This window comes from Gallus gallus, chromosome 3 (genome assembly GCF_016699485.2).
Source record: "Gallus gallus isolate bGalGal1 chromosome 3, bGalGal1.mat.broiler.GRCg7b, whole genome shotgun sequence".
Lineage (NCBI taxonomy): Eukaryota > Metazoa > Chordata > Aves > Galliformes > Phasianidae > Gallus > Gallus gallus.
Window position 1 is genome coordinate 56,895,645 of NC_052534.1, and position 22,481 is coordinate 56,918,125.

A 22,481-nucleotide genomic window follows, 5' to 3' on the forward strand; every position below is an offset into this window, starting at 1 on the left:
AACCACACTGTCGTTTCTTTTAAGGCATAATCATTCTGGATTAGGTTTCTTCCTGTGTTGACTCTCCTCATTCTTTGTCTACCATGTACTCAGCTGCTTTCCATCTTTTTTCATCCCTAGTGCTCTATGTCACTCCAAGGTTTAAGGCACATTAGTTAACTAACCGCTGTGCAATTAACAAAGAAGCCATGCAAAACAGTGGATTTTCATTCTAACATCTATGATTGACTCTTGCAGTTGCTGTGTCACGTCTGCCCATGAAGTGAGAATGTCTAGACTGGGTTGGTAATGCCAGTATTACAAAAACATGTGGAATTTTCCAAAACCACTGGGATCTGTGAAGGGCTATGTTTTCACCATTTTATGTGCCTAAAATAATTACTAAAGATGTAGACTTTAACATTGACATACCTTTGAGAAAGAATTTCATCTGCAAAGAAGATAGTAATAAATAATGAATTTCAAGTAAGAGCACAGTCATCTTCTGCCTTTATGAAGGGCGTGTTAAAAGTACAGAAAACATACTGTACAGATTTAAACAAAACAAAGAAAAACTTATCCACATGTGCCAAAGGCAGCAGAACATTTGCTCATGTTTATAAAAGCTATTTTTAAGCAGGGATAACCCTCACCAACTCAGCTCTATTCACAAACAGCTCAGTAAAATTTATTAAATATCCTCCTGAAGTGAAATGGATACTTCATTCACACCAGTACAGCTATTAGGCTAAGAAAATTAGCAAAAAGAAGTTAGCAGCACTGAAACAAATGTGTTACACACGTCGTGTTTCCTTCATTCACCTCTAATTTTCCAAATTAATTTTTTTTTAATGCTTTTCAAAGACTTGATTTTGTTGATCCATGTTCATTGTCTGGAGTCCTCAATGGGAAAGGGAGTTGCTGAGATTCTCAGATCTTGGTTGTCCTAAAACACTGAAGGTGTTTGAATTAGCCTGAAGTCCACAGAGGCAAAAGACAGAGGTCGTTGTTTTTCTTCTCAAAGAAGGATGCAGAAGGCCTATTTGTGTTGTCTCTATGAAATGCTCTCAGACTTAATGTATGCCATTGCAGCCACGGCCTAAGGTCATTCAAGGGACAAGAATGTTTTAAAGGTGCTCGAGCCACAGCAAGGTACTACAAAAAGCCTTCAAGGAGCTTACCAAAGAGTTATAACTTCACACAGTGGGAGAATTATCAGTAAAAGACATTGTTATACTACAATTCTCTAAATACCTTACAAAACTATTTAAGTGTCTAGTTTTAACAAGAAAGAGACAAAAAGACAAAATAGAGTCAGTAGCTGCCAACACACCAATAAAACCATAAGTAGAGAAGAACATATGGTCTTCTGTTGGTCACATTCTTCCTCTTCCAAAAATCTCTTTTCAAGAATAAATCTAAAGTTGCTATTATTTACAGTACTTTCATAAGATTAGTAACAAGAAGATTGTACAGATGGGGTTGCTTTTATTGAGTGCTGATAATAGTACTGAATATACTGAGTAAGACACTTCCATTTCTCCTCTGCAGGTGTTGCTACTGCCACCATTCAGCAATTTGAGGCCGAATAGGAAGACACAGTAACCTCACATAGTCAGTGAAGAAATTCCCTAAAATGAAGGACCATAAGGAGCATAAATTAGTGATGCACAAAGGGGTACAGGAATAAGACAAGTATGGCATCAGAGCAACTCACTATGACACTTTATTAAGCTCACTGTTAACCAACTACAGGCACACCTGTAGTCCTTGCTCCTGTGGCTATTTTCCCTAAGGGAAGGGCTGATAGAGAGGCTATTATTTACCTCTGTATTCTTTGAATATAGCTCCTCAAAACACAAAAGGCAGACTATCACAAGATCCTTGCTTGACATGGAAACTTTGTATTTCAGCCAGAAGAGCACTTGAACACTGTCCCATTGTGATGCTGTCCGAGGGAAGGAGCACAATGGAAGGCACGCAAGATTTTTGTTTACGTCAACTTGCCTACATGCCTTTAGAGAGCTGAACTGCGAAAAGGTGCATCTGAATTTCTTTAATACTGTAAATATTACATTTTTTCCTCATTAATTCTCACTTGTCCCCAGCTATCTTACTCAAAACTGAATAGTTAAACAATAGCCCTTCCTTATTCTGCTCAATGGAATGTGCTCTCCATCACACTGCATTTACAACAATATCCACTACTGTCATATAAACACTTTTGTGGCATTGACCTGTGCAACATCCGTGCAGGAAAAGAAAGTTTATTTAGGGTGTTGGGTTTTTTTTTTCAGTGCAAGAAGTGTATTTTTACTTTGCTTCAATTTCTTTCCCCTGTTATTTTCAGAATTCCAAGACATTATAAAATAGCTTCTTTGAAAATGACGTGTTTGATGACGGTGATGTGAGACACTGACAAATCCTGTTAGAGTATTCTTTAAAATAAGTACTTATTCAGTTCCTATTGTGTGCTCACACTGATTATTTTCTAGCACTGACTCCAGAGCAAGAAACTTTTCAAACTTTCCACGATATCAAACCTCTACCTTGTTACACTTGGCCTTTTAGCTGACATCAACATTCAATGGTAAGTCAGATCAGAACAATTCAGTCATTGTATATTTCTACTGATATTAGTGAAAGAATGCCAAGGAAAAGTTTTTAAGAGTAGAGGCTTGCATAACTTTGTATCTTTGACCTCCCCTGAAATTGGAGCCAGCTTGTCCCTGGCAGGTAGGCAATTACTGCAAAATTAAAGAAAGGAAATGAAAATCCTAAGATACAGCTTTAGCTAGAGGTCTGAATGTTCAAGCAGAACCTCAGAGCACACATGACACTAATCAGGCCCCACTCCTTTGTGCAACCTGACCAGACTAAATGGCTGATCCAGGCATACCAGTCTAATCTATCAGTGGATAGTCTAAACTTAAACTCCTAGGCACAGCATGGATATTTTCAACCATGCAGTCAGCCAGCAACATCAACAGAAACACGCAAGTCCCACAGCTGGATGTACTTGATTTGATTCCAAGCTCTGCACTGCAGTTGTAGCCAGGGAAACCAAAAGCACTCACATACTGCACTCAGGAGTATGACTGAAAACCTCCACCGTGGTTTTAATCCTTCAGCTCAACTACATAAGGGAGGAGAGCATTTTGCAGCCTTTCCTAAATGGCACCCTCTTTTGTCTATGCTGGTAGCAGTGCCTAACCTACCAAGCTCAAAATGAGCTCAAGTAACACTAAGAAAAGCTGCAAATCACACCTGACTACAGCCTATCCACACATGAAGTGACCACTCAGGTCACATGAAGTGACCACATGAGAGCTCTGAAACACTGCAAATATATTCCTGACTTGGAAGGGACCCACAAGGATCATCAAGTCCAACTCCACACAGCACCACCCAAAATTCAAACGGTATGTCTGAGAGCATTATCCAAACACTCCTTGAACTCTGGCAGCTTGGGGCTGTGACCTCTGCCCTGGGGAGCCTGTGCCAGTGCCCCCTCTGGTGAAGAACTTCATTCCAGTCTCCAACTTGACCCTCCCTGACCCAGCTCCATGCCATTCCCTTATGTCCTGTCGCTGTCACCAGAGACATCAACTGGCTGTCCTTGGTCAACTAGGTGCATAACCTTGTCATAAAAGTTAAGTTTGTCAATTATATTTCTTAAACAGGGCTTACATCTCATAAACCCAAGTTGCCTGTGACCAATGACTGCATTGTCTTTCAGATGTTTCTCAGTAATTCCCAGAAGAATCTTCTCCGTAATTCTACCAGGCACTGTAGGCAGATTGACCAGTCTGTAGTTAACCAGGGTGTTCTTTCTTGCTCTTCTTGAAAACTGGAACATTTGCTAGCTTCCAGTCAACTTGGACCTCTCCAGACTCCAGGTCATTGAAAAATAATCAAGAGGTCTCACATGACATAAGCCAGCTCTCTGAGTACGCTGGAACCAATTCCATTGAGATGCCTAGGCTTATACACATCCAGTTGAAGCAGTACGTCCCACCAAATTTAGGGCTGGGTGGGAATTTATTGTTACTGCAGTCAAGGTCCTCCAACTCAGAGTTGAAGACAGAAACAAAGAAGGCATTAAACATCTCCACTGCCTCTGCATCCCTATTTGTGATGTGACCATCCTCATCAAGCAAGAGACCCACGTTATCTCTAGTCCTCCTTTTGCTATTAACATATTGTTCCCCACGGTACTGGCCAGCTTCAACTCTAATTAAGTTTTGCCCACACAAGTTTTATTCTTACAGTGACAAACAGCATCTCTGTAGTCCTCCCATGTCATTCAACCTCACTTCAAGCAGCCATACATTTTCTACCTAAGTTCCGGAGAGGATTCCTGCACAGGCAAGCTGCCTGCATTGACTTCTAATGTTTTGGAATTGCCTGTTCACAGTGCTCTTAAGAGGTGGTACTTAAAAGGTGACCAGTACTGATGGACCCTAATGCCCTCAAAAGCAGTTCCCAGTGAACCCTGCTAACTAGTTTCCTGGGCCTCTCCTGTGGCAGATGTTGACAAGAAAAGATCTACATCAGGATAAGCATCCTAACTGCTAAGGGGTTTATGATTCAGATCTTAATCATTAACCTTCATGTAGAAACCAACATACAACTAGAACCAGATTCATAGAATCATAAGGCTGAAAGGGAGGAACCTCAAAGACCTTTTTAGGCCAATCACCAAAGCAGGGTCAGAACCTGAGTTCAGGCTATGTTTCTGAAGGCTACATGCAGTTGAGTTTCAGAAAGAGAGACCACTCAGGCTTTTTGGGCAACAGGCTCAAATACTTAATTGTCCTCCTAAGGCACTGTTTTTTTTTTTCCTGTTTGTCCCCCCCCCCCCCCCCCCCCTCCCCCCCTACTCAATATAAGAACCTCTACAGCTTCAAATTAAACTGTTGTCTCACATCTCTACTGTGCACATCCATATAGGTACAAAGTTCATCTTCTTGAAAACACCCTTAGAGGTATGGGAAGGCTACTTTCATGGGCAAGATCTGAGCCTCATTCAAGCCTGTCTAGGCTGAACCAACCCAGCTCCTCACACACCAGTGAGGAGCTTCTGTCCTTGACCACTCTGGTAGCTCTCCATTGGCCTCAATCCAGTTTAAATTTATCTCTTCTGTACCAAAGGACTCAAACCTGGTATATCAGATGGGATCTAACGAGTGCTGAGTATAGAGAAAGAAAAAACTCCTCTTGATTTGTCAATCTGTGGATATAGCCCAGCACACTTAATTTTCTCTGCTAGAAAGCTGAGAACAGTGCAGAGATTCCCAGGGATGCCATCTTTATCATGGTATCCTTCACTGTCTTCAATCTACAGATGAAAACAAAAGTTTTGTCCCACCCAATGCTCCAGCTTAATCCTCAGGCTGATAAGAAGCTCACTAAATAACAAGGGAAAGTAACCAAGCCTAAAGCTGTGCAACCATGTATCTATCCTATAACATTCCTCATAGTATCTGCATTGGTTCAGTAGTTAACTGAAAAAACACAAAGCAGATTCTGGGAGTACATGCCAGGAGTCACACTGTCTTAATTTACTAAGTAGATTGTTTAAATTCACAGAGTATTACACAAGGTTTATCTGCTCTCCCTGTGAATTGAGGAAGGCAACTGAATAAAAGTTTTAAAAAGGCAGAATACAATTTTGTGTTTCACAAGTGCATAAAATACTAAATAGTATACTTCAGTATAAAATACTAAGTTAAAAAAAAATTTGGACTGGCCTTTTAGAAGAAAGCAGAAGAAAAATGATACAAGGCTTCCAAAATACTTTTAAGAGTATTCCCACAGTATTTTTTAAAACATCACAGTTTACTATCTTATGTACCTCAGAATGCTTCAGGAAGTCTTTAGAAGAATCATACACTTCCAATGTCTCAGTTTGGAGTCTATCTGAAATATTTTGGTATTTCTTCTAATCAGAAATTCTTGATCTGTAACAACTAAGAAATAGTCTAATGCAAGTGTCATTTGTAAATGACTTTTCCAGCACTGACAAAGTCTGAAGCTGTCAACATGAAAAACCACTTATTTTGTTACTTTCTTCCCCCCTCAACATTTCAGCTTTTAAACACATGGAAAATTTTAGTGAGATGAGTGAACCAGACAAAACCCAATGAGACTTGCTGGCCAACCAGAACTGAAAACCTCAAGCCTAAGGAAGAGTTACGTTGCTCTTAAGAGGCAGCAAGCTGGTCAGTCATACAAAGGCAGCAGATGAGCCTGGAGAGAACATGAACAGCACATTTGGCTTTGAGGGACAATGGTAAAAGCACAGAAGACAATAAGTGGAAAGATGTGCCAGGAGATTACATAAATAAAAAGATCAACATCTCCCATGACTGCTCAGTGCTGGATGTTTGCACTCAATTGCTCTTCAGGAAGAATGATGGGTTAATAAATCCCTGCAGGTCTGTCCCACCATCCAGGAAATCCTGCCCATGCATAGCACCAGAAGAAAGACACGTGCTATGAACATCTACAGCTGAGCTAAAATTATGCCTGCCACATGAGCTGCTAAAAGCAGAGGTGATTCTATATCACTTCATCTACCCACATCCTCCCTCACCCAGCGTACGCTCAGTTCACAATAGCTGAGTACCACCAGGAGACATGGAGAAGCTCCTGAAACCACCCACAAGTCAGATCTACGTAACAGCCTTCTGCATATGGTAACTTCACAGCTTTTCTCTAATGGGATAAGATCACCTCATCAGCAGTAGCTGGCAACACAAAAGTCGCATTCAAGTTGTTCAGACATCTGTGGGTGCCAAACACATGCACAGAAGTAGGGGAGCGTAAGCAAGACCATACTTTCCAGAAATTATATATATATGTATATATATTTTCCCCAAACAAGCAGACAACAAACAAAAATGAAAAAACAAATGAAAAACAAATACCACCACACCCGGAAACTTACCTGAAATCATTTTCCCATCTACCCAAATAAAGGTAGCAATGGCACATGCAACTAGGCTAAAGGTGGGCATAAGAAGTTTTCCTGTTTACTTTGGGCAACATCACTTTTATCATTTCCCAATGCACAACCAGAAACACTGAGCAGGTAAGTCAACTTCTTTTTTACCCCTAACACTGGAATAGCACCATCAACACACTGCTAAATACATTGGCTGGTGATATAGAGAAGTGGAGTCGGAAATACAAGTTCTTTCTTTCATTCTGACTTGCTAACATGATGTTTAGGCCAAGTATAACCTTGTTTTACTCAGGCCAATATCATCTAGTATCTGTAAAGCTTTTCAAACTCTGCCTAGATACTCTGAATTATCACCGTCTGCAGTAACTAGAAACAGTGCTGCATGGTTGTTTACAGCTTTTTACTTGTTTCTGTATAGACGACATATATTTCACTTGAAAACTTTAGTCAGCACAGGATGAATGCTTTGCCAGTTCTTAGACTGTGGTCTGAAAAATAAGGATGTGATTCAGAAGTGTACATAGGTGCATGCAAAAGTTTAAGCTTGTGCTTAACTCCAGTATTAAAGTGATTATTTCTATTTGAATAGCATGATTTCTCACTATCACAACCCGTTTTGACAGCTGGAAAAAGATGGGCTGTTTTCACCATCTGCTGCAATGCCTTATTTTGGGACATCCTGTCCTTCCCAAAAGAGAACAAAGTTATGAAATAAGCTGCAGCCCATTACCTTTAAGAATGCTTTTCATCAGTACAGTTGCCAGGAGGAAAAAAAAAAAAGAAAAAGGAAAAACCAACAACCCTCTACACAAACAACCATAGAACTTATGGAAACTGGGTATTTTTCTTGATGTTCTAACAAACACGCAAATGCAATGTACAGCCTATTATGTTAGCAAATATGCCCAGTGTGCAGTTGCCAGAAGGTGGTGACCAGTTCATTTGAAACAGTAACCAAATGACGGGTAAACCTGGAAAGGCAACTTGATTTGAAAGTGTACTGTTTATGGATATACCACACAATAAAAGCCACTGCAGCTCCACAGAAACTTCCTTCCAAGAAGGCCACAGTTTAACCTTGATAATGACTTCAGCTTCGTAACGATCACTCCAGGCAGTCTGGACAGTCTTATTTTCACATCTCTACAGGAAGGATAATTATAATACAGTTGCATGGCTAAAACTGGAAGCTGACCTACCTGCTAAGAATGGCTTTGGACACAGGTTCTCCGAACCAGGGCTGGAAGTGGCTCCAAGGCACACACTCAGAGGCAAACTTTCAAAGCACAGCGTTTCAAATGCAGCACAAAGCCACCTTTTAATCCTTCCTCTGTCCTCCCGAAATCTTTTACAAGTTTCCAGTCATACTTCCCCATTTTAATCTGTTTGCCTTCCCCAACATCAAGGTAGTTAAAACCGCACGAAGAAAACTGGATAATCAGTAATATTAGGAAAGAATCGAGACAATTCAAGCGCGAGCGTCGCCAAGAGACGAAAAGGAAGCGACAAGCCGGGAGCCGCCCCGGCTGTGCCAGGTAGGCTGCTGCCGGTAACTACTAAGCACGCCACCGCAAGCGCCGCACTGCCGCCCGCCGCAGAAGGACGAGGCGACCCCGCAACGCTGCTAGTGCTGAAGGCAGCCTGCTGCTCCTGTAGAGCCCAGACGAAGGCTTCCCAGGGGGCTCCGAGGGCCCCGCGAAGATGAGCCTCTCCCGACCCCCAGGGGGGGACAGCCTGGGGCCGCCCGCCCGCGTAGCTGCCCACCGGGCCCGCCCGGCCCTTACCAGGGAGAGCACTTTGTAGGTGTTGGGGTCCTTGCTTTTGCCGCCCGGGGCTTTCTCCGGCTCCTCGGCCACCTCCAAGGCCGGCAGCATAGGCACGGCTGCAGCCTGCAGCTCGCCATCGGCCGCCCCTCTCCCGCCGAGGCCCTCCTGACGGCCGTTGCCTGCAGCCTTCTCCCCGTTGCCCTGCATAGCACTCGCCACTCTGCCCTCCGTCGTCCCCGTCGCCGTTATTAATAGCGCAGCGGCCCGGCCCGGCCGGCCCCGCCCCTGCCGGAGCGCGGCTGCCGGCAGCCCCCACTCCCACGCTGGCGGGGCCGAGCCGGGCCGGGGCCGGGACCGGGGGCGCAGGCCGCGGGCACAGCCCCATTGCCCGCCCTCGGCCTGCAGAGCGCGGCCGCCTCTCCGCGGGCACGGCCCACCATGCGCACCTGTGCTGGTGAACCTGCCGCTTGGGTGGGCGTGGATGTGAGGTGCCGTCACCGCGAGCCCAAAACAGAAGTTGGCAGGCTGTGTTTATAAGGCAGAGGGGAGAAGGTTACCTCTCACTCGAGGCAGCTTGGGGTTAGCTGTCTCAGGGGCTCAGCAGGATGCTGCAGCATTAGTGCAGTACCTGTGTATGTACCTCCTAGGTACCCTTCTGCACACACCCTTCTACATCGTGTGTTTAGAAGGCATTAAGCTCATCCATGGTTTGACCTCTCCCTGCCTATTCTCACTAACTCAGCCCTACTGTTTGATAAGGGAGAGGCGCGCTGTTAGCTTTTTTAAATGGTCCTTCTTGACAGCTTGCTCCAGGATTGTAAGTCTGGCTGTTTATTATCAGTTACACATGGACTATGAGCCTACCAGTTGCCTGAAAGGTACAGGGAATGCTTTGTTCATCATTTCTCTAAGCAACATGGAAATCTTGAGTAACATCAGTAGTTGGAAAGCCTGCTTATGCTTAAAAATGCTAAAAATTAGCAGCTTGGCATGGGAGGACCTGGATGCGTCTGTGGTGAACACCAAGCTGAACATGAGCCAGCAGTGTTCCCTTGCTATGAAGAAGGTCAATGGTATCCCGGGCTGTGTCAAGGCAACGTATTGCCAGCAGGTGGAGGAAGGTAAACCTTCCCCTCTACCCAGGGCCTGTGAGGTCACACCAGTAGGTCCTGTGCTAGGATCTCCCACACAAGAGATGTGGACATACTGGAAAGGGTTCTGAGAGGGGCCATGAAGGTAAGGAAGACACTGGAGCACCTTTCCTATGAGGAGAGGCTGAAAGAGTTGGGACTATTCAACCTGGAGGGATAGGGATTCAGGGATGATTTCATTAACATTTATATGTACCTGAAGAAATGAGTGCAAAAGAGACAGAACCGCTGTTACAGTTCTTTTCAGTTGTTTCCCGTGGGCACTGAGAAACAAAATGAAATAGTGGAAGTTCCCCCTGAAAATCAGGCAGCACTTCTGTGTTGTGTGGGTGATGGAGCACTGACACAGATTGTCCAGAGAAGCTGTGGTGTCTCCTCCATAGAGATCTTCAGAATCCGCCTGGACATGATGATGGGCACAATCCTCTGGGTGTTCTTGCATGGGCAAGGGTTTGAGCAGATGGACACTGAAGTCCCTTCCCATCTCACCCATCCTATGAAAGAACTCATTTTCCATTATTACTTATACTTTATGTATAGTTATATATATTAAAATTAGATCGTCTTTCATTCTAATGTGATGATGGCTTTGAAATACAAGGACTTGAGAAGTCTATAGTAGATTTTCTTGTGATTTTGTTCCCTTTCAAAATGTTACTACTCTGTTTTCTATTTCAGCTGAGTCTCATAATCAAATGGCCACTACAATTTTCACGTTAAAAAAAATGTAAGATTTAGCATTTATGTAACATTTATAGAATTACTGCTACTACAGCTCCCAGCATATTGAAGATCTGGGCAAGACTGACTGCATATGCCCGTTATCATCTTCTGAGTCACATTCTGGCCTGTTTTGACTCCACAGGTGTCATCTTGAGCATTTATGCACTAATGAATCACTTAGTGACAGAGAAAAGGAGAATGAAAATGGGGCTGTGGCCATCAAACTCTTGAGTCTACAGTGAGATTCTCCTTTATTCCATTAATACAGCATTTCAAACTGTGTAACTAAATAATTGATACATATTTAAGGACTTGGACATCTGATAAAAAGAATGTAAATTCAGGAGATTGATAACTTTAAAAGACTCATAAAAAACTAGAATAGCAGAACTATTTTATTCATTGAATGTGGTTTTAATAACTTGTGCAACAAAAGACAGTTACAACCTCTCTTTTTTTTTTTTCCCCATAAAAATTAAAAGATATTGCAATCGTATGGTTTTCAGTTAAAATCTTCTCTTTCTTTCCATTTCCAAACACTCTGGCAGGATTCTTTTTCAGTATGTCTGGACAATTAAAAGTTCTTAGCTGATCTTTAAAGAATTAAAAATTCATTTTTCATCTTTTTTTGTGTATAGAAATGTATTTTTCTGATTGCCTTTAAGAGTAAGCCAAGTAGAAATTTTTCTTGTACTGTGTAAGTCATCAACTCAAAAGTTCCAGCAACACGTTGTGTACTGGTGATTCAATGGAAATGATATATAATTAGATCACAGACAAAAGTGTGTCTTTTTTTTCCATCTAAAGCAGAGCTTTACTGCAGCTGCAGCTAACTCTCAAGTCATTCATTGAGTAGCTATCCACTGACATCTGTTTTTCTATGTGCAAATATTTGTGAAACACTTGCAATTTTATCATTTCTTTCTATGTCAATACAAACAGTTAGGGTACTTCAGGCTAAGCATGGAAAATAATTAACCTGCGTAGAAAATAATTAACCCATCAGTGAGAAGAATGCTCATCTCAGCTGACTGGAAGAGTGTCTAAGGTACGCTATACAAGAATAGAAAGGAAAACCAAATACAATTAAGTTTTGACATCGATGAAATCATGTGAGAAGTCTTTTCTGATGAATACTAGGAGAACAGATAGAACATTTCAAATGCTAAGCCTTCAGGAATCTACATTTACTTCACTGCTTCAGGAGGAGATTGTGAAAAACTGGTCAATACAGTTTTAATAAATATTTGACAAAATACATAACTGTGCAATTAATTAATTCCATTTGTTACTAAAATTGCAAATGCAAATTCCAAAAGACTTGGCTGTGACTTTTTCAGCAGAGACTGATAATGCTTCAGAGGGAGCCAGGATTCCCAGCAGCCAGCACAAGCATTGAGCAATTCATCTCCTCACCAAATGTAAGGGGAGAACCTCATTAAAAACAGCCATAGAATCATAGAATCACCAAGGTTGCAAAAGATCTCCAAGATCATCTATTCCAACTGTCCACCTACCACGAATATGCCCACACTAAATCACATCTCTTAGTACAACACCTAAACATTTCTTGAACAGTTCCAGGGAGGATTACTCAACCACATCCCTGGATAATCCATTTCAGTAACTCACCATTCTTCTGGAGAAAAAGCTTTTCCTAATACCCAACTTGAACCTCCCCTGGCTCAACTTGAAGCCATTGCCTCTAGTCCTATCATTAGTTACGCTAGAGAAGAAGCTGACCTTCCTTCAGGTAGTTGTAGAGAGCCTTGTGTTTCCAGGCCTCATCTGCAAAGGAAGTCATCAGTGGATGTCTCTTCAAAAGACTGCAGCAAACACCAAGTACCCACGAAGCCTCAACTTGACCCCATTTTGTGAGCAGGCTGTAGCACGAAGGACCTGCAGCTGGGTGGTAAGGTGCGTGCAGGGCACCTCATTACATAATCAGACTACTCCTGGCCTCCAGCCAGGGCACAGGGACCTTTCCTGCACTCTCAGTAGGCCACAGGCTTAGCCTGTGCGCTAAGCAGTACCCCAGTGTGAGCCTGCCTGTGATAATCAGTTCTGTGCTGGCTAGGTCTTGAAACTTACATTATAGCATGAAGCTCCTCCCAGTGGGCAGTGGCAACTGTGAGCTTCTTGTTGCTTTATCTAATCCTCAGAAACATTTCTGTAGCTGTAAAAAAGACCAGAAACTCCAGACCAAAGACTTACTTGTTAAAGATTGTAACTGCTCAATGTGATGCTGGACTCTGCCCCTTAAGTGTGCAAGTGAGGCTGTGTTTCTCAGCTCCCAGTGTAAGGACTTCTCTGGCATTCTTATATGAGAGCTGCACTGTAAACTGTTCTGAGAAGCAACAAGCAAATCAGTAACTTTCATGGTTTCTGAGCTATCATTCTTGGAAATTTTATTTAGTGCTCGAAGTATGTCTCCAATTTTACAAAAAAAAAAAAAAAAAAAAAAAAAAAATCCCTAATGAAGATAAATGAAACAGGAGGTTTCTTTTATTGTATCAGGCAGCAATGGTTCAGATGAAATCCGCATTTATGGACACATCAAGCCATGTAGACTGTTCTGTGTTTTTCAGATTTGCATCTGTAAAACCAGCATGAACTTTGGCTGAACAAAGAAACAAATCCATGGTAAAATGTCAGGTCTCAAACTGCAAGACTCAGAATCTGAATTTTCTATCATGATATCTCTTTGATGGGATTAAAAAAAAAATAGAATAATTTAGCTTTTTGTAACTGCTTGTTTCAGAAACTGTTAAATTTGCTCTCCAAAATGTCCCATTTTTGATAAGTACAAAAATAATTTTTTGCAAATAACTGCCCACTTTTTTGGTTGTTTTACTGGTATTCAAGAAAAATAAGATCTAAAGACAATAAGCTGATCACTAGTATTTCCTAGAACACTGAAAAATTGTGTAATCCTGCCCACTTTTAGTCTTAGTTTGACATACATTATTGCAAATGTAATAACTGTTAATCCAACAGCTGTTATTGCTGGCAACAACACAAGCAAAACATGGAAAGCTGTTATTATAGCCATTGTACTTGCTTTGCAGCAACTGTGTGTCTAAGCAGCATAAAAATGTTGTTGATTTTAGAAAAAAAAAGGTGGCTAAAAACCTTTACACTGTAAAATCCTGACAGTGACAATATGTTGGCAGTCTTCAATAGAAAGCACCAGTTACTACCTATGAAAATATCCAGAAGATGTTTGAATACTTTAACGCTATCCAGGCAAAAATTAATTGCGAGCCAGTTATGCTGTTATTATCAGACTAATCTCACCAGCCAAGAATGGTTTTACTGTATGCAAACCATGTCTAGGAGGTCTGTATATGCAAGCATATCACCAGGAAGGACATTTCTGTGCATACATGGGAAAAATTGCAAGAAGTTCACGAACTGGAAGGAAAAATAACAATACTGTACTGGAGTAATTAGTCCGTCAGTTTCCTGAAGACCTGCTGGGTTAATTCAGGGCTTCTTCTAGTGAAAGCAGTGTTTATGAATCTGAGAGGAGTGTAGTGCTTTGATTGCCTGGCAATGACTCTCAGCAGTAGTGTAGGTACAATAGCAACCACTGCAACTAGCTGGGAATTTAAAGAAAATAGAAAATTCTTTCACAAGTTAAACGTTGAATAACTAATAAAAATATATAAATAATTACAAGCAGGATTTCTGTTCCCTTTCATGTTATTCTATGCATGATATAGACAAGCTACCAAGTTTTCTTTCAGTTTCTGCCTTAAAAACCAACATCTTCTAAGATATCTAGCAAATCAGTGATTCAGGAGATCACATATAGAAAGATCATTGTGAAATCCCATTGACATTTTGTCCTTTGAATATGGTAAATGTATTCTTAGGGCCCAGCTGCATGACTCAAAATCACACTGAGAAATCCCCTTACAGAAGAGAAGGCTCCAGGGAGACCTCATTGTGGTACTTGAAGGGAGCGTATAAACAGAGGCGGCAATGGCTGTTTACATGAGTGGATAGTGATAGGACAAGGGGGAACGGTTTTAGACTAAGAAAGAGGAGGTTTAGGTTAGATACTAAGAGGAAGTTTCTCACACAGAGAGTGGTGACACACTGGAACAGGTTGCCCAAGGAGGTTGTGGATGCCCCATCCCTGCAGGCATTCAAGGCCAGGCTGGATGTGGCTCTGGGCAGCCTGGTCTGGTGATTGCTGACTCTACCTACGGCACAGGGGTTGAAACTAGATGATTTTTGAGGTCCTTTCCAACCCAGGCCATTGTATGGTTTGATGAGCTCATTGATTTTTGTTAGCTCAAAGTGAACAGCAAGACTCGATACAAACAGGAAAGGGGAAAAATAAACAAATAAATAAATCGGCTTTCAAAACAGATGCACAAGTGGAGGCAGAGATTTGAAAAAGTGCCTAAGGAATTTAGGAATGCACACCCTGCATCTCCAGGCACATTTGTATTCCTAAATCACTTTGAAATCCAGCATTACTTCATGCTAAGAGCACAACAACTGTATTAAGTCAGCTTAAACAGAAGTCAGAGATCTGCAGCTGAGGAAAATTTTGAGCCAGAGGAAAGTTCTCCTGCTAAATACTACTTAAAAATGTTTTTTTCATCACTCCTAGCCACTTCCTGAACACATGCAAACGGGTAGCATGTACAACATTCTGCACTATGCACTATGAAGTTTTGCTGTTTCATTCTTGAACAAAAACTCAATTTATTATTTATTGTTGTCATGCAAAATTATGTAGTCCAATGTAATTTCACAAAGCTTTATGTCCTGTGGAGTAGCGTTATGATTCAGGTGCTGCATGTCTCCTTTTCAGCAGCTACACTACAGGCATTAGCATTCATAACCCTTTTACTGGAAGCAAGTGCGTGAAATGCAATGTTTGCAATTCACTGCTGCAACAGCATCTATTTCATATGGACATAAAATGCCATCAAAACAAGACTGGAAAATTACCTTTCAGAAAGTACCCAGAAGGATACTTTAAGACACCCTGTGCTGAATTATCATGACAAAAAGGAGGAAAAAAAAAGAAACAACAGAAAACTTTTTGTGATTTTCACAAAGCAAGTTGTCCCAGTGCTTAATCGACTACAAATGAGTCAGGAACTTGGTGCACACTTAAGGAAACATCTGGTATTGTAAAATAGAGTGTTACATTAAAACCTCACAAACAGTGAAAAAAGTACCTGTGAAGATAATGAGAGAAGTACCATTTGTTACTGTTACTTTTTTAAGGGGGAAAAAAAAAACCTAAGGGAGAAAAAGGCTTGACAAGGATAATGCTAAGACCAAATGGAAAATCTGAGAGAGAAAACTCAAAGATTCAGAGGAGAAGAGAGAGAAGGGGAGCAGAGGGGAGAGGAGAGTTCTGTGTGTTTTTTAATGCTGCAGATGCTGTTTCTCAATCATGTGAATTTCAGTGCTGTACGTGCAAGCATTATATCAGATTGGATAGAACAAAACACCTAATGAAAACGTTTTGTTGTTGGGATCAGATTTCTCTTCTATAAAAGGACATCTATAGAGCTTCCAAGTAAGTTGGTTAGCTGTGGGGTTTCTGTGTTCCAGAATAACACCAGTTCCACCAACAAACACTCGTTGACTGGACATCTGGTTTTGCAATCCTGACAGATCTGTAGAAGAGCACATGTGAAAGCTTAAACACTGTTTAAAAACAGTATCTGTACAAGAATTTTAATAAACCATGAGTTCTTAATAATCTCTAAATTGGCTGACTAGAATGTTTTGGGTTTTTTTTTTTCTAGGAAGATAGTAACTGTTTTTTGATGCATACAAGCAACCAAATTTAGGGTTTTATGTGTTGTTACTGTCAGGAATAAATGTGTTTCATTACACTGCCACGTCAGCCCGAGTTTCTCTGTGGTCCACATATCTTGCTCATCCTTTCTGTTTCTGTGCTTCTTCTGGCTTGATGCACAGACAGAAAACAGGGAGACTGTCTCCTGTTCATTCATGTTCAGTCTCCAAAATGAGTCTGGATCTAAGTGGAGATGATCATCACCTGAGCTCACCCCAATTCTTCTAAGTATTCATTCTACTTTGTCACCGAGCTAACCTGTGCTTCTTCCTCTTGGAATCCCACAACCAAATACTACACAGGGAAACTCATGGAGAGCATCCATGAATTTGGAGAGCATTTTTGGGGGGCTCCAGGGTTTGCCTCCTCTGTATTCATGAAAACAGATCTTCAGATGTACTTATAAAAAGCTTAACAGGATGCACACAACCACCTCTGGTAAAACTCTTGCGTGTCAGAAGGAGAGCAATTTCTGGGACACGGCCTAGGCTAGAAGCCAACCAGGAAAGGGAAATTATGCATGTTTAAGCAATTCTATTACTTTTTAAAAATCTTTCAGGATAACTTATCTCAAAAATGCAGTTAGGTGTTCTAGGGCAGTGCACTGCACCTACCTCTCTTTTTGAGAAGAAGTTTGAAATCTTTAGCAGAGTTCCTACTGCTAAACCTCATCTACTTTATCTGGCATAGACCCAGACATCTTCAAGAGACTGCTCGAAAAATTCTCCAGAGTTATGTGTCAGAAATAATATCTAATTGAGACTGTGGAGAATGCCAGGAAGTACATTCTTCCAAGTTTGAACCAAAGCCTATGCAAGGTGTCTTCTACTTCTGAGAAGTAGAGCTTATTTTACAAAACTCCGTATCACTTGTTTCCATTGTCAACACTTTTTTTTTTCTGATGTCTACATTAAACTAGTTCTGCAATTCCCTGGATATGCACAACCAGATTATTTTAAACCATCAGAGACACTATTTTCCTTCCATGATAGGTTTCCTTGCCTACTCTTCTTTGTCTCCAGTCTCTCAGTAGTTCATCACTTAAAAGAAAGTTTGTGTCACTCAGTAAATCTTGGCTAAACATCACTCCCTGTAGAACACATAATGTGAAGACTCTGTGTACAGGTGACCATATGAGCTCTCTGTGCTAGGATAAGAAGCTGGAAAAGAGGAATGTATCTCAAAACACAAAAGTGTATAAAATTAGTGTAGCAAATAACTCAAAAAAAAAAAACTTAAAAACTCACTATTTTTCTATTCATTTGTCTTTTTGTGAGAAGATATGAAGGCAAAAATAAAAACATTTAGATTCAATTCTTGTGGGGATGTTTCTTTGTACTGTCGCCATCTAAAAACTAATGCGTTCAAACAAACCAAACTATGTATTTTAAGGGATATTCAATTGACTCAACCAGGATGTTAGTGGTGTCTAAAAGTCATTTTACTTTCACTCAGAAAGAAACATGATATATTTTTAGTGAAGATTTATTTGTGTTTGGGTGGTTTTTTCATGCAAAATTCCAAGGGCTCTGTGTACAAGATGCCTTGGACACACAGTTTACAAGTTATTGGTAAATCAGATCGTCTCATATTAACCATTTCAACTTCTGAAAAACAGCTTGTCTTTAAAAGGTACCTTCCTATAACACTTTGAGAATGTAATTTACCATTGGGACCTTGCACTTGGTCACCTTTGTACTTACTCTTTTCTTCTAAATTGCAGCAGAATTTATAGAGCAAGCATCTGAAAATTAGTGGGAGCTGTCATTATGAAGATGGCAGAGCATTTATGTTAAGGCACTTCTTTGTTAGTTACCACTTGTCTAGTGTCAGTAATGATGATAGTGTTCAGCAGCAACAAGTTCACTCATATAATGCCTTGTGAGACACAGTTAACCATTCATCTAACAGCTAGACAGGATCTTATATTTTCAACCTGAAGTCATGTTTTTAATCTAGCCCACTTAGAAGAAGCTCCAGAGATTACTTTGCATTGTTCTCCATATAGGACAGAGATTGGGCAAGCAATTTCATGTGATGTGCTTTAACAGATAATCAGAAGTTATTTGCCTCATTTTTCTGACTTAGCAATCTACCCTGCCCCCTGGGCTTTTGGAAAAAAATATGTAAATAATTAGGAAAAGAGAAAAAAATTGGGCATATATCCATGTTCTTCTCAGTATTTCTAGAGAACAGTTGGAGTATCTCATGAGATTCTGTTGAAAAACTAATTTGCATTTACAGAACCCCATTAATCATCATAGACTATTTTAGACTAGTCAGTTTCTTTTCCTAATGCCTCACAGAGACCTTTCTCAGGCTTTTGAAATAATCCTCTCTAACTAAATTTCCCCAGTGAAGATTGAAGCTACTGACTAACACAGTGCATAGAGCCAGAGCCTCATACCTGTCCCATTTCAAAACTTGTTTCTCTCTAGCATGATGAAATCCAACTCAATAGCTCTGAGACCAATGTGGAGGATCAACCTGATAAGAAGCCCTACCTATACAGGATCAAATTGACATCTGGGTCTTCCACCATGGCCTGGTCTCTCACCAAAACCACCAGTCTCAGAAATGAAATACCAGTTGGCACTGGATAATAAGGTATAATATTAGGTGAATCATGAGCACCAGTGGCCAATTTCAGCAATGCCAACTGTCCTCTACTCAGACTGTACTTTGTCAAAATCCACTTGTACTTTGCTTAGCCCATAGTTTGCTTACAAACAAAAACCTACATGCTGGCAAATATTACTGTTGTGTAGTTTCTCCACTGGAAGCTAAATTATAATGGAATAGGATGAGAAGATCCAAGAAAATTATTACTGTGTTCCTTTCTGCATATTATCATAAAGTCTCAAAGTACATGCCAGACATCTGTCTTCTTAGGAAGAGCAGAGAGATTAATTGTACTCTGTGAACTACATAAATACTGAGTGTTTGCAAGGCTTATATGAAAAATATTTGGAACGGTATTTTTACAAAAGCAAGGCAGTAAATCTAGTTATTCTTTCCCTTTACAGTGTAAAAATTCAAAGCTCCAGCATATAAATTTTAGCTAATGTATCAGGTCAAGCATGTAGAGCAGTTTACCTCTGATGTTCTTTACAAGGTTATTTTCAGTCACTGGTGATACCTAGACAATTGAGAGGTGGACAGAATGGTATAAAGCTGTGTGAGTTTTTTTCAGCTACAATGGAAGTGTGCAAGCTCTCCTACAGATGTGCCATGCAACTGCCCAGCACCCCAGTATAACAGCTGAATACTCTTCTGTAACTAGTGAAATAATGCTGCTGATGCATAGTGACCAATGGCTGCATGCTGCATGCAAAACTATGAAGAAGCAGGGGCCCAGTTGTTACGACTGTCACATAATAGTCACTTAGTCAGTCAGCTCTCACACTTAGATGATTTGATACGATTTCCTTTGGTGTCCTGCATTTTATCTCCATCTTCTTACTGACTCTGCTTTTAGTGAATATAAATAGGTATGACCTGCAGGACGGCTTCTTTGCAATTAAAGCTTCTGAGCACATTCAGTAACTACCACCACCTCCATCATGTGTCTGTGCCCTTTTCTGCCAGGCTGACTCTCCACAGCCTCTGTTTATGCTCCTACTAGTATTTTTCTTATGAGGAGTTAGGATGTGATTGTGGAAAAGAAAGTGAGGACAACTGCATGGGTTCTGGACGAGCTGAAGAGGAAATTCATGGCAGAAATGCTGTGCTGGAAATAAATTTCCTGTCCTTGGAGAATTTTTAGGACTTCAGGCATTCGCACATTCTGCACCAGCTCATAGTCATCTTTCAAATGGGGACAGCAGTCAGATGGAAAAAAAGCAAAGCGGTAGCGGATTGGTTGTTGAGACGCTCAAGTTGTACAAAATCTAGCATCAAGCTTGTGCCTACAAGCTGGTCCAAACTATGGATTTTGTCATCCCAGCCAGCAGTGCAGTGATGTGGCTGTCAGCCATGACTCAGTGAATTCAGGTTGTTTGCCTGCTCAAAGAAATCTTGAAAAAGAAGTCACAGGTATGATATGTCAGCACCTAACCTTACTCTGAAAACTGTTTGGCTGACAAGGTTGTGTTGGGATGCCACTTAAAGCAAAGTCAGACTCTGCAAAATGATTTAATTTCAGCAAGCTGACTAATTCAGGACAACGACAACAAATAAAAGAACTAAGTTTTATTAGCTTCTACTGACCAACTCTATCTGTGCCCTTTTTCACTAACTAGTCAAAGGCACTTTGTACAGAGATTTTCTCTGGCTAAGCACGACATCTCCTGTCATCACATTTCAGAGCGACTCTCTGCACAATTTTTAGAGATGCTGTGCAAAACAGTCACTAAATTCAATACAGTAAGGAGATATTTACGAGCTGCATTGCAACTCCAACCTTGAAATTAAGGACACTCTCTCCTCATATCCCTCCAACTTTTCCTTCAGTCATTCACAAACATACTTTCCACCTCACAAACACACTTTCCACCTCACAAACACAGCTGAAGTAAAGCAAGAAGGGACCAGTATCCCTATCCAAGTGCTCAGAAAGATAATTCATGTGCAGTGCAAGCAGAGAGGCAGCCTGAACTGCTGAAGTGGCAGCACGAGCAGTACTCACAGAAATCCTAGCAGCTCAGATACTTTTTTTTTTTTTTTTTTAATTGCAATACATTCAGATGAATTTCTCAAGTTCACGGCCATCAGGAATCTGTATGTTATCTCCATTAAATATCCTTGAGCTCTGTTTGGTAAGTCAAAATGTTGCATTATTTTTTTATGGCAAAAATGCTTTTTTACTCAATCATTATTCATTGAGGCAAAGAACACAGATCCAATCTGAGTCACTGAGGCGCTTCCCTGTTTTCATGGGTAATTTTGTCATTCAAGCTGATTCATATACTGACCAAGCTCTTTCTTGTTTTTTTCCTTGCAACTTCCAGTGGGTAGCTGTTCCAGAAGCCTACTGGTGAGAAGTGACTTCCGACTTCCAGCTGGAATCTACTGCTAGTAAATTTGTATATAATTTTAATGACCAACATTGTTCTGTAGCACAGAGAGCTCTTTTTTTCCTTTCTCTGCTCTTTGTCACTGTCACTCCTAGAAAAAGTGGTTCATAGCCTTTCAGTTTATGTGTTTCCTCTGCTTAACAAGCTTTTAAAATATTTTATTGTTTAATGAGTCGTAAAAGTAAGAATGCAAGGACTTTATTTTCCATATCGTAGCCAGGGTCTTCCTTTGCTTCTGCTCTGGATGAAGTCACCTCTTCAGTAACTGGAATTACAATGTCCTCTTACCATTTGAAGTCACCTTCACCTACTAAACAGCAGCAAAAATCTATTATCACTGTGCATTAGCAAGTCTTGCATTGGCTATGCTCTGTCTTTACTTACAACACTTACCTCTGGAGATCATGGGGGCAAACATTTAACAAGCTGCTTAGCTTCTGACAACTACAAGCAATACAAGATGGAGAGATGCCACCAGTGATAGTCATGCCATTTTTCAGGCTGCTCTCAGTCCATTCTATGCCCAGCCTGTATTTGTGCTGGGATAAACACCAGTGAACATGGAACATCTCATTTGTTTGAAAAGTGGTATGTAGAAGTTGAAAGCAATTCACAAATGACACTGAGCAATTAAAACACAGATGGATTATCAGAGGCCAGAAGGAAATCACTGTTTTCTTCAGTTTAACCTCAGACCTCAACAAACAATCAAAAATGTCACACAGGAAAGTCCCTGGGCATAAATAACATACTGGTGTGCCATGTCCCAGATATCATTATCCCATGCTATAGCTGTCCAGAATGCTGTGCCACTTCATCAACAAGAAGGCTGTGGATTCAGTGATTCATCAAGCAGAAGCCTTATCCAGAACATACAAAGCTTGTCAGTGTTATTTTTCTCTGCAGTTGTTTTGCAATAGAAAATACAAGATCCATCCCCATGAAGAAATACGATCTTTCTTACATCAGGCTTCATAAAGCTCCTGGGATATTCCAGAAATCAAACATTTTGATATGCAGCTAAAATTAAGTGCTGCTCAT

The 22,481-nt window shown here is 40.8% G+C and overlaps 1 protein-coding gene and 1 long non-coding RNA gene across 3 annotated transcripts in view; one reads left to right on the forward strand and one right to left on the reverse strand.

Moving 5' to 3' along the window:
• Positions 1-8,944, reverse strand: part of ENPP1 (ectonucleotide pyrophosphatase/phosphodiesterase 1) — a 50,629-nt gene extending 41,685 nt beyond the window's left edge. The window contains exon 1 of one of the 2 annotated variants that reach the window (XM_004940218.5): positions 8,734-8,944. In XM_004940218.5, coding sequence (XP_004940275.3) covers positions 8,734-8,922 — 189 coding nt within the window. In that variant the 5' untranslated portion in view covers positions 8,923-8,944. Of the gene's footprint in view, positions 1-1,805; positions 1,890-8,733 lie in introns of those variants that run through there. The other variant, XM_040697934.1, reaches the window with a different exon arrangement.
• On the forward strand, positions 1,888-6,744 carry LOC121113174. Its single transcript, XR_005858575.1, has 3 exons — positions 1,888-2,019; positions 2,475-2,569; positions 6,073-6,744. It is a non-coding gene; the product is annotated as an uncharacterized LOC121113174 (long non-coding RNA).
• Positions 8,945-22,481: the final 13,537 nt, after the last annotated feature.